The sequence below is a fragment of the Chamaea fasciata genome, unplaced genomic scaffold, assembly GCF_029207755.1.
Source record: "Chamaea fasciata isolate MVZ Bird 193981 ecotype frontalis unplaced genomic scaffold, bChaFas1.0.hap1 SCAF_1, whole genome shotgun sequence".
In the NCBI taxonomy this organism is placed as follows: domain Eukaryota; kingdom Metazoa; phylum Chordata; class Aves; order Passeriformes; family Sylviidae; genus Chamaea; species Chamaea fasciata.
The window spans coordinates 111,962,455-111,978,484 of record NW_027094086.1 but is presented as its reverse complement, the minus strand read 5'-3'; the positions used below and the strand labels follow the sequence as shown (position 1 = coordinate 111,978,484).

At 35.3% G+C, this 16,030-nt stretch overlaps 1 protein-coding gene across 1 annotated transcript in view; it reads left to right on the top strand.

The window, feature by feature from the left end:
- STT3B (STT3 oligosaccharyltransferase complex catalytic subunit B) overlaps positions 1–16,030 on the top strand; it is a 51,027-nt gene that overhangs the window by 18,825 nt on the left and 16,172 nt on the right. The window contains exons 2-6 of the mRNA XM_066194020.1: positions 3,346–3,454; positions 5,160–5,447; positions 7,135–7,200; positions 10,777–10,876; positions 15,391–15,489. Of these exons, the coding sequence (XP_066050117.1) occupies positions 3,346–3,454; positions 5,160–5,447; positions 7,135–7,200; positions 10,777–10,876; positions 15,391–15,489 (662 nt within the window). The remainder of the gene's footprint in view (positions 1–3,345; positions 3,455–5,159; positions 5,448–7,134; positions 7,201–10,776; positions 10,877–15,390; positions 15,490–16,030) is intronic.

The window sequence follows — 16,030 nt, the reverse complement described above, 5'->3', positions numbered from 1 at the left end:
TCAAGATTGGATGGATGTGAGGGTTGAGGGTGGCGGAAAAGGGATTCTGTCCTTTGCTCTGGTTCTGTCACATCGTGCTGCATACTGTCTAGTCAGCAGTGTACTTCAGTTCCAGTGTCTTCTTGGATAAGATGGAGTAAGTCAGAAGGAGGGCTGGATTAAAACCAGCAATATCACCTTGCTGCTGCTGCAAGTGGAAGAACTGGGGCAGGCAGTGACCCCAAACCTGACATGCAATCCCTACTCTGCACTGGCTGTTCTTGCCTCCATTGTGATTCCTCCCTCAGCTGCAGCCCCTGAATCTCCCAGATGCGTGGGAGTTGGCAGTTTTTCTAATATTTTCCAGGGCTATTTTACACCCCTGTGAAACCTATAGATAGTTGCAGGTATTGTGATAGCATTGCAGTAGAAATACAGTACCACTGTGCTGCATTTTAAGCACAGTTTGAAAAGTACCAAGATCATAAGATGGTGTGACTGGTTTGTGAAGCCTTCTGTTTGTTAGCAGCACTCTCCATTCTAGCTTAAAGGGAAATAGTTCCACAAGGTTCAGGCTTGTCCCTTAAAGGAGAAAAGTGCAGTGAAGGGCAAAGTGGTATCAGACCATAATACTGGCATCACCAGACGATTACCAGACTATACTTTTGTCTGGTGCACTGCCAATTGCTGCCAGTTTGTCCATGCCTGAAGCTGGCTTTGATATGCAACATCACAGCAACCTTTTCCTCATGTGTGCATATGTTCGTGTTGGCACTTAAACTTATTTTTGCTTGCAGGTAGCCTAGTGGGAGGTGAAGTGGGCACTTTTTTAAGTCAAAGTGAGGTGCTGAATTAAACTTCTAAATGTTTTTGTTGTTGTTTTTGTATCTAGAAGGTTGTTTCTTATTCTCACTTACAGGTCTTCTCACAGTGAAAAACGAATGTACTATAGTATTGCCAGTAATTTATGCTGTGAAGACATGCCCAACTGTCACTGCATGCTTTCATCTGTGGCAAAAGAATCACTTTTTGAAAGAAGGGCTAATAGATTTGTGTCTGTCTAAGAGTATATTAGGAGGAAAGATTAAATTGTTACCTCTGAAGTGGTAGAAGTAAAATGCTGTTACGTTGCATTTCAATTTTGAGTGGTAATTCATTCTTATTAAAGACTTAATGGGATGCTGCCAAAGCTCAGGACAATTGTTCGCATCCTTCTGAAGTTAGTTACAAAGCTTTGCTGTTTGGAAACATGAAGAGAATGTCAATATGTATTCTTCTTGCCTATTTCGTTTGTTTAACTAATCTTTTGATGCTGTAAAAGTAAACATTAGTCATGCTTTTGTAGCCTCTGTGATTTTGAGTCACGATTTAAAAATCCAAAAGTAATCCACGCTAGTAAACATCTTTCTCGTTCTGTTTTAAAAGTTCTAGGGTAACAATATTGACTGGGTTTTTGGTGTTTTCAGTTCAGTCTGTAGCTGGATGGATTCTCTGTGTCCTGTGCAATATGAAACTCCTGATTCGTTACATGCCATACTGCAGGCACAGGGCACTAAACGAATTAACAACAGACCTTGCTATACTAAGATAAGAGGCTAATTTTACAGGTACAGCATTTCAGAAATCACATTAGAGTTGGCAGTTCAGAACTGTAGAATTAATTAATATTTAGAAATCTAGTCAAATGGGAATAGTTGTAGGCTTATTAGAAACCAATGTCACATTGCTGTTTGAATCGAAGATTTCTAGGTCAGAATGACTGATGTTCGTGTGAATTTTCTTATATAAACATGACTAATGACTTTTGAAAGGCCATGGTTTTATCAGTTAATGTATCCTATATAACTGCTTATTTAACAGATGTAAGAGAGTGTTCCTGAAAATACTTCACTCTTCATTATTAACTTATTTTTAATATTATATGATTGATGCTGTGATAGTTCAGACACTTGAAACATGCAAATTTGCTGACATCTGAACCTGAATTTCAGTTCTTTTTGTTCTTCTACTGTATAGATGAAGAAATCTGCTCATGACCTCAATGTGGCTTTATTTCAGATACTTCCTGTACTGATTAAACAATTAGGAACTTGATGAGGTTTGCAGTCTTAAATAACCTTAGCTTTATTCTGTGGAAATGAATTGGTTCAAAGTAAACCTGTGATATTTTGGGAATCCTAGATATGCAAAAGAACTCGATTTATTTTAAAAAATTTGTTAGAAGGGATGTATATTTCTGATATAAGAGGATACTTCCGTAAAATAGATAAAAAGAAGAACACACACGAGCATTTCTCGGCTTGAATTCTAGCAGTGTCTTTGGAAGTCTTTCATGGTGGTTTGGCCATCTAAACTTTTGTGGTGTTCCATTTAGTCGTCAACTTCTACTTAACTAATGAATAAAATCTTTAATACATCTTTAGCGAATGAATTTCACATCTATTAGAAGGGTTGGCTTTGTGAATATTGCTTGTTTTGGAAGTTGTGTTCACCCAGGATTTTCTCTACCTAAACTTTCTGTACAAAGCTTCACATTTTCAGTATCTGTAGCCTTTTCAGTTTGGCCTTTGAATGAATGATCATTAAAGAGTTGCTGTTTTAGGATAACATGCACTGCAGTGCTTTTTGCAGCCTGATACCTAATTTCAAGAACTAATGGATGTTTTAATAGTTTAAAAGTTTTGTTATTGGATGTTTGAGATATTTTGTGCCAGAAAGGTGGAAGATGAAAGCCTTAATAGTGGTCTGTTGGTGTTTTTTAATGGTTTTTATACAGTGTGGAAGACTGAACTGAAGGTGTACATGAGAGACCTTTTGTTGTACAAGAAATTCTCTGGAGCAGAGAATGCATAAACTTTGAAGATGAAACTTCATCTACAGAGGTTCTACATTGTGTAAATTCTTACTGATTGAAAGAAGGCGATTAGTTTGATAGTGTGAACAAAGACTGATTCCTGTTGCCTGTTATTGAATGCGTCACCTGTCAATTTTACATGAAGTAGGGCAGCAGCAAATGTAGCACATAGCTGTCTTGTCTCAGAACGGGAGTCTTGCATTGACTGCATGTGATAGATTATATTTTAAAATTAATTGTTTTAGAAAGAAATAAAAAAAAATAGCCAGAGTATTTATCAGAGTGAAAGAAAACCTTTCAGTGTTTACACACAAAAACCAACTCACCAAAAACTCTCATCTGTGGTATATGCACTGGCTGTAAAAAGTGGAGGAAATACAGTTGTTAGTAGCCGAGAACTTAGTAATTTACTTTAAAACTCGGCAGATTTAGAGAGGACCATTGTACTTATATAGTAAATGAGATGCTAAAGTTCTATATTTTTATCTTATCCTTCTTCTGTTTCTTTCTAGGTTTAACTATAGATCAACACATCATCTTGCATCTCATGGGTTTTATGAATTTTTAAATTGGTTTGACGAAAGAGCATGGTATCCACTAGGAAGAATAGTAGGTGGAACTGTAAGTATCGTAATAATAAATTTATTAAAATACATTTAATAAGTAAAAAATAACTAAAGATGACTTTTCAGGAAGTTTTTTGAACTTTCAGTACAAATTTGATGTCGATAAAAGGAGAATCTTAATAAAATGTGTTTTAATTGTCAAATTGCTGCAGAGGGAAGATCGAGGTGTTTTTAATTTTTAACTGCAGAAACGAGTAAGTCAAAATGCCTTAATCTTTATCCAGTAGCACATTGTGACCAAGAAATACAGAACTTCTTACATAAGAAATTCTAATAGTAACAAATAAGGGTATTATGACTCCTGTGATTCTGGTATATGAAATCAAAAAAGGAAAAACATTAAAAAAAAATTAAATCATTACCTATATTTCTTAAGGTACAAGTTTTAATCCAATGATGTATGCCGAGTAGATTTCATGTATGTATGGAAAAAAAAGTTAGGATTTGACTGGGAGAAGACCTTGTGAAATTAGATCAGTGTGGCACCTGTATGAAGCATCAGGACCAGTTAATATTGGTATCAGTGCAAGTTACAAGGCAGGAAACAATGTTTTCAAATCAGAATGCAAATATTCATTGAAATAGTTTTAGTAACACTAAAGTAATGCAGCCATATGTTTCTTAATGTGTGAAAATTCATCAAAGCTTTTTAATGATAGTGTATGTACCACTTAAAGGCATTTGCAAGTTTTTTGTAGCAGTTAGATCACCATTTGTTTTAGTGTCTTAGAGATACTGGACACTTTATGCAACATGTAAGTGCATGTTTTCCATACCTGTCTTATACAAAATAAAATCTCTTAGGAAGAAGAATTCAAATATATGCAGGGGAATGTTTAGTCATCTGTTAATTTAATTTAGTACAATGCCCTTCTTAGTTTTTGAAAGAAACTAAGTCAGGTGAAGTACATATTAATTTTTCTAGGATGTATTGATTTTTCTAATGTTGATAAATGTGGGAGGGTAGAATTCCTATTAAGAATATTCTAAAGTTCTCCAATATTCTATGGTGGTTTCAATAGATTCACGTAAGTCTATGCTACCTTTCCTGGTGCACATCTTCATTCAATTTTACAGGACTTTGTTTTAATTCTTCATATCCAAAGATATCTACAGATGTCTAGCAAAAATATAGTACTTAATTGACTGACCATTAACTTTAAAAAATTAAATCTTGATGAAGCACATTTTCTTTCCCCAGTGGTACCAAGAAGTGAAAGAATAGCATGATATATTTTAAAGGAAAATGGATATGACTGGGAAATTTTGGGTTTGTTCTTGATGGCTTAGGCTTTTAGGGCTTGATTTTTTTTTCCTTAAAACTGGTAGCTGACTAGAAATTCTCTTGTAGATTTCAGTTTCTGCTTCCATACCTTAATGACAAATTATTTTCATTATATGATAAATGTCAGGTAAGATGGAATATTACCTGTATGCTGCTCGTTCATTTATGAAGTAGATTATATGTTATTGTTAGCATTTGGATAAAATTAAAAGAGCCTAGGGTATTCAGTTGTGTTGATTAATCAAAACATGATTAAAGTGGTACTAAAATAATTCTGTTAGCTTATGCTAATACTCACTGCTTATATCAGCTTAAAAATTATTTTCATTGCAAGTTTTATGTAAACAAACCTACCATGATAGTTTTCTGTAATAACCAAGTGTTTTGGTTTGTTTTGGTTTTTATCTCCATGTAGGTATACCCAGGGCTGATGGTGACAGCAGGCCTTATACATTGGATTTTAAATATGCTAAATGTGACAGTCCATATAAGAGATGTGTGTGTGTTTCTAGCACCAGTTTTCAGCGGCCTTACAGCTATTTCTACCTTCCTGCTCACCAGAGAACTGTGGAACCAGGGAGCAGGGCTTTTAGCTGCCTGTTTTATCGCCATAGTTCCAGGTTACATATCCCGATCAGTAGCAGGATCGTTTGACAATGAAGGCATAGCTATTTTTGCACTGCAGTTCACATACTATTTATGGGTAAGTAATTGCTGAGTCTTTTGCTTTGGGAAGGTTTTTTGGTTCCTCCTCCAACCAAGTGACTGATTTTCTTAGAATCCATTGAATTCATATTTTCCTCCCTCTCATCGCTCTTCCTTGGCTCTTGATTAGGCAAGTACTGAGAAGTCACATGATCTGAACCACTCCATAATCATGCTCTTCAGTTTGCTGTGTAAAAGCACAGTTCCACTGAAGTATGTGTGTCCTATAGTAACAAAAATGATGATGAGTCTATAAATTCAAAGCAAACAGAGAGGTTGTTTGTTTTTTTGGTTTGGAGGTATTAGTATTGTCTGCATCAGATGTTAGCCTCCTTATATAGCTGGTGAAAAGCAGTAGACTCTGAATAGAAGTGCTTTGACTTGTCTTCTGGAAAGACTTTTGAATGTATGGAGGGTCTGGGCTTTGAGTTAAGTATTCAAATTAAATAGTCAAAGCTGTCTAGAGTCAGATATTAGTGTTACTTGTGTGCTTAAAAAAACAGTCATATGTCTTTTAATTTGCCTGCTTGCTAAAGCAGCATGTCTGCCTCTCCTTAGTCTGTGTTGAATTTCATCTGTAGGGCATTTTTGCAGGAGGGAGTTTAGGGAAGCTGGAGATTTTCTGGACTGTTGAACCTACTTTGGAAATAACAAAAATAGGACAACTGTATTATTAATTCAGCACAGACACTGTAAGGTACTGTCACTTGTGTATTCTGGAATGCCTGTATTTTTCCTTCAGAGTGGCTCCATGTAAGTACATGGTCACAACAACTTTCTCCATAATTTTATCAAGAGTTCTGGGTTCCATAAGCAGATGCATATTCTCAAATGTTGTAGCTTTAGAATAGTTCAAACTTGGGATATCGTTGGTAGGAATATGATGGAAGAGAATTGAATTTTTTCATGACTGAGTGACTGGTGTTTCTTAAATGCAGTTTTTTTAAAATCTGGTTTTAGAATAAGCTAAAACTGAAGGTGTGCCGTGTTCGATAACAATAATAGAATCAACCTGTGTTGTTACTTTAGAGTAACTGAGATATGATAGCAGTTCTATTCTCGTGGAATTCATATTTAACTGAACTGCAGAGTGCAATAATGTTTGCATGAACTCTTGTAGAATCAAATACATTTTACAGACAACTTTCTAGCTTTTTTTAATGTCTATTCTTCATTCCTGTTGTGCCTCACCACAGTCACCCCCATCAGTTTCAGACAAATTCATATTCCTGGGGCAGTTTCTGGATCCTGCTAAACGTTTAGTAGGATCTGGATGCTCTTGTTAACCTTGAGTTTTTTGAAATTACAGAATAGCTATTTTGTCAATAATGGCAGAGTTGGGTTAGGTTGGATGTCAGATCAATTAAGGCATGGATGGTCTTCACTTAGAATTATGAAGTGCTCTAACATCTCAGAGAAAGTAGCACAGAGCCATTGCAACTACCTTTCTATATCAGATCTTAAGGCATGGAGTTGGATTGTATGCTTTTGCTAGAGAAATAAACCTAACCTCGTTTTGTGTGTGAAAGAATTGCATTTGTGTTACGATTTTATGGACGTCAGTTCAGAAGCATAAAATATAACTTGATGTGGGCTAAAGAAGTCCTCTTGACAATTGTTTCGGAATGAAACTTTGGAGTATTGTCCAGGATTTGGCATTCATAAATACTTGGTTATTTTTCCAGGTGAAGTCTGTGAAAACTGGGTCAGTCTTTTGGACAATCTGCTGCTGTCTATCCTACTTTTACATGGTAAGGCTTTTATATATATAATAGCTAAACTATTTGAGTAACTTATATCATCCATATGTTGACAAAGAAGAGAAGAAAGATATTTTCATCTTTGTTGGAGCCATAATATAAAATTTTTGCTTTGTATTGATATTAAAACCTTAAATGTATGACTAAACAATGTAATATGTAAAGTATTTAAATCAATGTGATTAAAGTAATTTTTGAAAAAAATTAGAAATACAATAACTTTACTTACAGATTTTACCCATGCTGTGAATAGGTGCTCTGATTCAGTTGGATTTTTATTTGGGTACAGGTAAATTAAGGTATAATTTTGATATTAATGTGTATGTGTGTCATTACTATAATGCAATAATAATCAGAATATTTAGAAAGTAAGGACACAGTTGCATTTGTATGATTTTGAAAGCTATTTCTATGTGTGTAATTATGCCATAAAGTAAAGCTTACCACCAGAACTGATGAATGACTTCAATGTCATAATAAATGATCATAAATGCCCTTTTCATTCTTGATCTGTGCAAATGGAGGCTATTGCAGAGATTTTTCTAAGGGCTAACAGAGGGGGAAAACAGTAGCAAAAATGAGGAGATAAAACCAATAGAAAAATGGAGGGAATTGGTTTCCCCCTCCTCCATGTTCTGAAACCTTAGACTTGAAGAATTCTCCTGTTTGAATCGAACGTCTTTTTTTTTTTTTTTTTTCCCCCTAACTAATAAACTTTGTGTGGCTGTATGAAAAATAAATTATCCTCAAAATAGCCAGTGGTGGGACAGCCAGGCTAATTGCATTAAGACTGAGGTCTCAAATACTGGTTTTCTACCATCAGGTAACTAGGTTTGCAAGAACAAGGAACTTCTGGATTGGTTTATGTGCCTTGAAGTCAAGGTTAATTCAAAGGTTGTCTGGATGCTGTCTAGTTTTCCTCTAGCTTTAATGTCCATTTGGTTTCCTGGGAGACTTTTGCAGTTAATATAGGAAATAATAGCCTTGTGTTTGTCACCAAAGAGGCAAAGATAGCTATTTCCTGTTAAGAGTACATTTATTTCATTCCATTTCTCATCCTTTTTGCCACATTGCTTAATAGAGAGCCACTTCTTTATACACAGCATTGCTGTTTATATGGCATTATAGTGAAAAGGTCCTGTAGCTTTGGTATGTGTTTTAAGTGCAGTACAAAAGCTGCAAGTAAGTTTTTGAATTGCTATATTTATATAGCACACTCTTTTTTTTATATTGTGCCAATTTATTGGTAAGATTCTCTAAAGGTGCCTTCATAAATGCATAGATAACAAATACAATACTTCCACAATTTTACCGCTAAAAAATCACGCAATAATAGGTTCTTACCATCTTAGTGTGTGGGATTGTATGCGAGAGTATGTGATCATGTGTGTGCATGGTATCAGAACTTAAGAACCTCTGTGTGTGCAATTCTGTGTGTGCGGATGTCATCGTGACAATCAATCCTTGAATGTAAATGGGGGATGATGTTATTTTCCTTTCAAGTTCTATCAGCTCGTGAAAGGTTCAGATTCATCTGTAGCTTAGCTTCAAAGCTCAGTGATTAGATGATAGAATTTTATTGCTTGTATCTACTTCATCCCACATAGGTGATGGCTTTCCCTACACTGTATTTCCCTTTCAGAAAAAATTTTGTGGTAGATACTTCTAGATACTTGTCTTGAGTAAATTTTTAGGACAAAGCATAATTGTACTATTTGTTACATTGTTACATGGAATTAGTCATTTTCAGTGTAAGTTGGAAGTTAAATCACAGTTTTGAGGTAGTAAGAGTCAGGCCTTGAATGGGAAGTTTGGAGAGCAACTTGTAAGGCAAATGGATACTGCATGAACTGACAAATCTTTCCTGATAACTAAATCTGCCTTATAATATATACCTAACTCACTGTGGTATTTTGACTCATAGCCTTGCATTGCATTCAGTGTAGAGAAGGGTGTTTTCTCCTTGGATTTATATTTTTAGCCTTTATTTTACTTCATCAGCTTCTGCTTCATATGGCTTTTCATGACAAGGAGGTAAAATAAAAGAAAGCTTTACAATGAAGCAAACCTGTAGGAGTAATAGCATGTCTCCACTCTCTTTGCCAATGTGTTTGAAAAGCTCCAAAGTGCATCTTCAGTATAATTTTCAGTGCTTAGATTTGAGTTCATATTTTGATAATTAGGAATGCAGGTCCCTGGTCCATGCCAACTGCCAGCTCCTTCATTCAGACCTTTCCCTGAATTTGGCAGTGTTCTATTTGTATGTTTGAACTCTGTTCTATCTTACCTGTCTTCATACAGTGTTTTCTCCCATTAACTAAACTTACCTGTGTAAACCATGATACTTCATACAAGTAATTAGGCAATAGGACTTTGCTAATCTGAAATGAGTTACTAGAAAACTTAGATTATTTTATTCTACTTGTTTCACATTGTCTGAATTGCTCACTGTAAATTTTGAAATGCTGGGGTTTGTAGTATTAGTGTCAAAAGACAGTAATACTTGGCCTCCTGGTTTTTTTAGAATCTGTTCTATAGAACATAGTAATTTGGGTTTCTTTTTGGATTCTAGGGCTTTAAAAATAGCTACATGAATCTAAACCCTAAAGTACAATTAAAGTGAAAACCACATTAGCTACTGCATGCTAAAAATGAAGATCTGGGGTAGGCATGGTGCATATGGGAGAAGTCTAGACTGTAATTTGACAAGAGGACGTGTTAAAATACGGATTGTCTAGTCAATATTAGCCCTTCTAAATATGTTAGAAATTTAGATGATACATTGTAATGATAGCTCATTAAATCCTTACCTAAACTAGCAATCAGTGATCTGTTAATAACACTGTAGTGTTTCAGTTCTAAGTACACCATAGCAGTCCTACTCAACAGCTCCTATTGCCACAGGTTTGCAATGTCTATAATATTGTTGTATATCATTCCACAGTTCTCAGTCCTGCTTTCATGTGCATCCATATTCTTCCTTTTGTTTCCTTATACTGCAACCTGCATTGGCTGCTCTAGTCCTGGAGTTCTGCTCCTGAAGGTGTACCTTGCTCCCTTTCCCCTCTCTACCTGGAGATAATGTTCCCTGTCCTCAGCAAAAAATGCATGGTGCTAAATTTGTCAAAAGAAAGTTTTGGATCCTATGTGAGATCATAGAATATCCTGAGTTGGAAGGAACCCACAAAGATCATCAAAGTCCAGCTCAAGACCCTACAGATCCTACCGCTGCCTCATGTTGCAGCCTTCGCCATTGGGAAAAGCTTCCAGCATCACATTCTCGTTTGCCTGTATGACCAGATTAGCTTGGAAGGAGGAGATCCAGGAAGGGTAGCCTGGGAAATTCATCAGCCCATTTCAGACACCTCTGATACATGGGCTTTTTTGTGGTTTGTTTTTCTTTTATAATATATATTGTGAAGGATTCTGGTGGTATTAGTTGTAGTTCTGGCTGCTCATGTAGATGGGCCTTGTGTTTTCTTGTCAGACCATCAAGATGTCCAGCATGGCCCGTCCTAAGAATTTGCAGATATTTTCAGATCTAATTTCCTGTTCCATTTGTCATAGGTCTCTGCATGGGGTGGTTATGTTTTCATCATCAACCTTATTCCACTACATGTGTTTGTTCTGTTGCTGATGCAGAGATACAGCAGGAGGGTCTACATTGGTAAGTTCTGTTCATTTCAAAGTCATTCTCAAATACTTAATCATGAGACACAAAATTGTTGTACTGATGTGTTTTATATCAAGTGGGTGTAAAGTAATTGCATATCAGATTGAGTTGTTTTAATTTGAGTACTGATTATAGTCAGTTATTTTCTACAACGTGGAAATAAGGAGTTGAAACAACTCACACTTCCAAAATTTTGTATATGTAGCTGCTAATTAATTTTTTCCTTTCTAGTGCATGGGAAAGAAAAATGGGTGGTTTGATGTAAAAGAACCCTGTTAATATCTTTTAAATAGGCATTGCATGTGTGCCTTTAATATTTTTTTTTCTTTTCATTAAATAAAATAATTGGTATTTTTAAAAGTTATACAGCAGAAATTTTGCAAACATATAGATAAAGACATAGGAATTTTTAAGCAGCCATGTAAGTTTTAGATCACTGAGACAAGGTGTGCACAGTAAGAGTCTGTCCACTTCATGGGAATCCTTAAAATTTTATTGGATTAATTGGTCAGCCCTTCTTCCAGTTTCAGAAATGTGTGAATAGGGATCCTGGGAGCCTAACTTTTTTATTGATTTGCTTGACATTTGAATACTGTGTAAACTGCTTTTACTGACACTTTACCAATAAAATCAGTTGGCCATGATGTAGGTGTGTGAATGGAATAATTAATAAGCAATTCAGGTATTCAGAGATGTAGAAGTTAGCTGGAACATTTTTAAAGTGAAGCCTTTACCATAAGTAGGTGGAGAACATAACGTGAGCTGAAGCGTAAGCACAAGCTTTCATATTTGTAAATTTATTTTTATTCCTCATTTTAATACTGTTTTATCTTTGTGCTTTTAATTATTTTAATGCTTTTTAGTCCCTGCTACAGAAATTACTTTATGTACGTATATATGAACCATTATATGCCACAATAATTGCTCAATTTACTCAAGTTCAGTTTTGAATTTTGTTATCAAAACTATAAATATTGCTTCCATACTTCTTCGTTGCTCTATGTAATTGAGAATTGGAAATTCATTAAAATTAAAAAAGAGAGAGAAAGAAAAAGCTCTAACCCATCTTTAATTTTTAATGTTAGTATTACTTAACTTCTTCATTAACTACTTCTTGCTAACTTAAGGGGAAAGTAATTTATCTTGTTTTCCTTTTAAAATTGTTTTATTGAATATTTTCATTTTCTGATTTCTGTGAATTAGGCAAGAGAAAATTAAATCAACTAATTATAAAATCCTGAAGCAATATGGTAGCCAGAAACAATAAAAAATAAGTGCTCTTGCTTTTTCAGCTTTAAATGAGCTAGTCTTTGAACTCATATGGGAAAAATGGTACTGCATGTTCATAGAAATCAAAGGGTTTGGCAGATGTTTGTTTTGCAAATAACTACAGTGTTTTGAGATGTTATTGCCCTTCAGCAGTGAGGGATATGTGCTGCTATGGAGTTGTCAGAATGAAAATGTGATCACTGCTCTGCTGTTTCATTGCAACTGCTGTCTTAATTTAAGCTTTTGTGGGAAGCCCTAGAGAAGTCTGTATATCTCACATTACTGTGTCATTTCTAGGTTTGTTTAACAGGATGTTTTTGTAAAACAGGTAAGAATGTTCAAGCACTTCTGAGAGGAAATTCAAGTGTGCTTCATCTCCAAACAATTTAGATGGAGAGAAGATTTTACAAAAGCTCCTTGAAACAGAGAGAGGAAAGATATTTGTGGAGTTTCTGTTGCAATTGCTACTGTGCCTGCAACAGTCACATAATTCTTAAAAAACTACCCATGTGCCACTAAAACTTTTGAAAAATATTGTCAGCTGACAATAGCTAGTGAAGTCTGCATTGTTTTTACTATTATGGAGAATTTTCAGGGTTATAGTCTCTAGATCAGTTGTTTAAATTTATTTCAAGCTAGCATGAGCCATTTTATAAAGGCTGTGTTAAGTTTAATCCAACATAACATAAATTTAGAGAACAGTATTTGACAGAACCAAATTTTTAAAAATAGTGGTGGTTTCCTGGTACGTATTTTTCATGAGAGTGTTCATACACCAAGGAAAAGGTTAATGGGACACGATTGGTATATCAAGGAGTGTAATTCAGAATCATGTAATGAGTAAAAATTTCCAGAATGTGAAGGGTTTTCCAATTTTAAAATATTTTAGGGCTGGGAGGCAGATGACTTTATTAGCCAGATAGCTTCTGACCCATTTGGCATCAATAGTGATGATGCTACCTCCATTTGAAAGCTCAGGCTGTGCTTTTATTTTTTCATCTTGACAATGGCTAGTGCCTTTCATTCAGATCCTCTAGTTTAATCATTATGAATAAGTGTTTACAATTCCAGTGTATTATCAGAGAGGTGAATAACCTCTTTATGCAGATACAGTAACCATTGATACTATTTTCTATTATTGTAGTCTCTCTTTAATTTCTCATATGTTTAAAACATAAATGGTTTTACACTTGTAAGGGTATAGATTTATGTTATGTTTGCACACTCCAATTTTATAGTTTGTCATATAGTTTTTTAGGTTTTGTATAATTATCAGAATATTTAATAAAACGCTTGAGGATCTTCCAGAATTTGAAACTTCATTTCAATGATTCCTTGCTATATGTCTTGGATTTTATCATTCAGACTGTGAACAGGCATATATTTATATCAACTACTTCTGTATTCTAACATGTCTGATTGTTTATTTCTGGTGATTGTAATCCATTAATTGAAAGTGTTGGCCAGTATATGAAAGTATTGGCCAGTTATACACTCTGGAGAAGCTTTTCAGTAGGTCTTTAGTGTTTTTGTGTGGTGTACTGCAAATTAAATTCTTTGTAAAATGACTTTATCCACAGTAGGTCAGGATGGTTTTGTTCTGGAGTTGGTCAAAGTTACAAACATAAGAACAGCATGCAGGAATTGAAATTGACTTCTTGTTTTTGCAAAGATTGTGCAAACCGTAGAATATAAAGGAACACGAAAAGTTTGTGATGATACATCATTCTGGTGTTTCTAAGTTCCTAGAAAAATCATCATGTTGTGTAAATTACTTTTTTTTTTTTTTAAATCTTTTCAGTACCAGGCAGTATGCAGCTTTTTGGAAGAAGTGGGAGTAAGGGATTGGGGTGAGGGTGGACAGTGCACATAGCAAGTATAGCCCTTGCAGGACTGGGCTTAAAAATGATGATTTCACATTTGTTAGACCACCGTAAATGTAGTGATTTATGCCAATCATTGAACTTCCACAGGATGGCAGTGTTGTAACAGTTGGTTGGTACAGTAAATGATTTATGTTGTAGTGAATTCTTCAAAAATTGAGCTTCCTACAGGAAAAATGCGTTTCAGTGACCTAAGAGGGCATAGATGAGTAGCTAGGCCAAGCTGTGCAATACTGGTGCTTGAAAGAATAAACCGAGTGCTTGGAAATATCATCCCTGACACTTCTGACTGGTTTGCAACTCAGACAGTGCCCTGGGAGCACAATCCCTCAGCCAGACCACATAGGTGCTATGGAAATGACTGGTCGACAATGCACTCCCCAGAACTGATCTCATGGGTTAGTAAAGGACTCTAGGAGAACAGGGATCTCTTTGTAAGATCCAGGCCATCTAGAGCCAGGTAGTGATTTAGGATTTGTAGGAGTTTAAAAATCTGACAGGTGGATAATTGTTGTTTGCCACTGAAGGAACAGAACTTCATTTGGACTTTAAGTTGGCTGGTTTCTTCAAATGTAATCAGCATCATGGCTTTTCAGATCTGATATTTTTATCTTCCCTTTCCGTCTCTTCTTCACCCTGTAATATTGAGGGCCAAAACCCCTTTCAAAATAAAGTATATGAACGTTAATGTGTCTGCAGTAAGAATTCATATTAATAATAGTAATGTTAATGTTAATTATGCTCTTGGCCTCTGTTTCCTGGGGGGTTATAAATCCCCAGGATTGATACAAATCTATCAATACATATGCTTAATATTAATTTTTAATTCTATTGTTGTTCTGTTTCTTGCATTCCCTCTGCTCTTGTGTTTAAACAATGGTGCCTGTTTGCATTTTCTAAAGAATTAGTAGACTCTTACATGTTTTGCTTGTTTGAGGTCTGGTCCCTTCAATTTCTTCTCATATAGAAAGCTTCCTATGGCACTTGTTATTTGAGAGCTCTTCCACATCCATGACTCTCAAAAACAAGATAAGAAGAGAAAAATTTTTTCAAGCTGGAGAATCTTAGGTAAACGGCTTATTTTCCTAGGGGGAGAAAAACCAGCGCAATTAGGAAAAGCAATACTCTGCTATATCCACTAAAATTGGTTGCAATAGACACCCTTATTCTAGTCAAAGAAAAAAAAAGTAATTAGGATGCCTGAAATATTTAGCATAGTACAGTTCTGTTTTGCTGTCACTGAAGTTAAGGGAGAAGATGGACTTCTCTTTGAAGATGGAGCCAGTGCTTTTTCAAACATGTATTAATTTTGTTCCCATCTTTCTCTTCCCCTCTCCTCACATTTTTCTCTCCTAGCATATAGCACTTTCTACATTGTGGGGTTAATATTGTCAATGCAGATACCTTTTGTGGGATTTCAGCCAATTAGAACAAGTGAACACATGGCAGCTGCAGGTAAGAAAATGAAACTTCTGCATTCAACAGCTTGCTTAACACAGGAAAACCTCAAACACTTGCAGCTTTGTTTCCTTTTATTAGAAAAAACACAGGCTAACACAGCAAATTATTAAAGGAAAAGGTACAATTTAGTGTCTGTTGGGAAGTTTCCTTTCCAACTGATACATTATTTTTCACAGCTCTTTGTGTGTGAGCTAATGGAGGTAAAACACTTCCATAAGACTGGATCAGTTAGCATTCTGACAAGCACTTACTTTAGACATTGATAATCTCTGCAGGTTTGCAATGCAATGTTGCCTTCATTGTACAATTGAAATTCCTTATTGGTAACTCAGTTTTTACTGAGTGATTGGGTTTTAGAGTTTACAGTCTAGTGTAATTTTTCAAAGCAGGTTAAATACAAATTACTTAAGTTACTAATCAGGAGGGTGATTTTTAATAACTGATTTCAGTCTTGTTTGGTTTTTTTTTTTTATTTAAGTTGATTTTTCAGTAGTTTTTGGCAGTCAGACATCTTGATTTCTTGACAGCAATAACC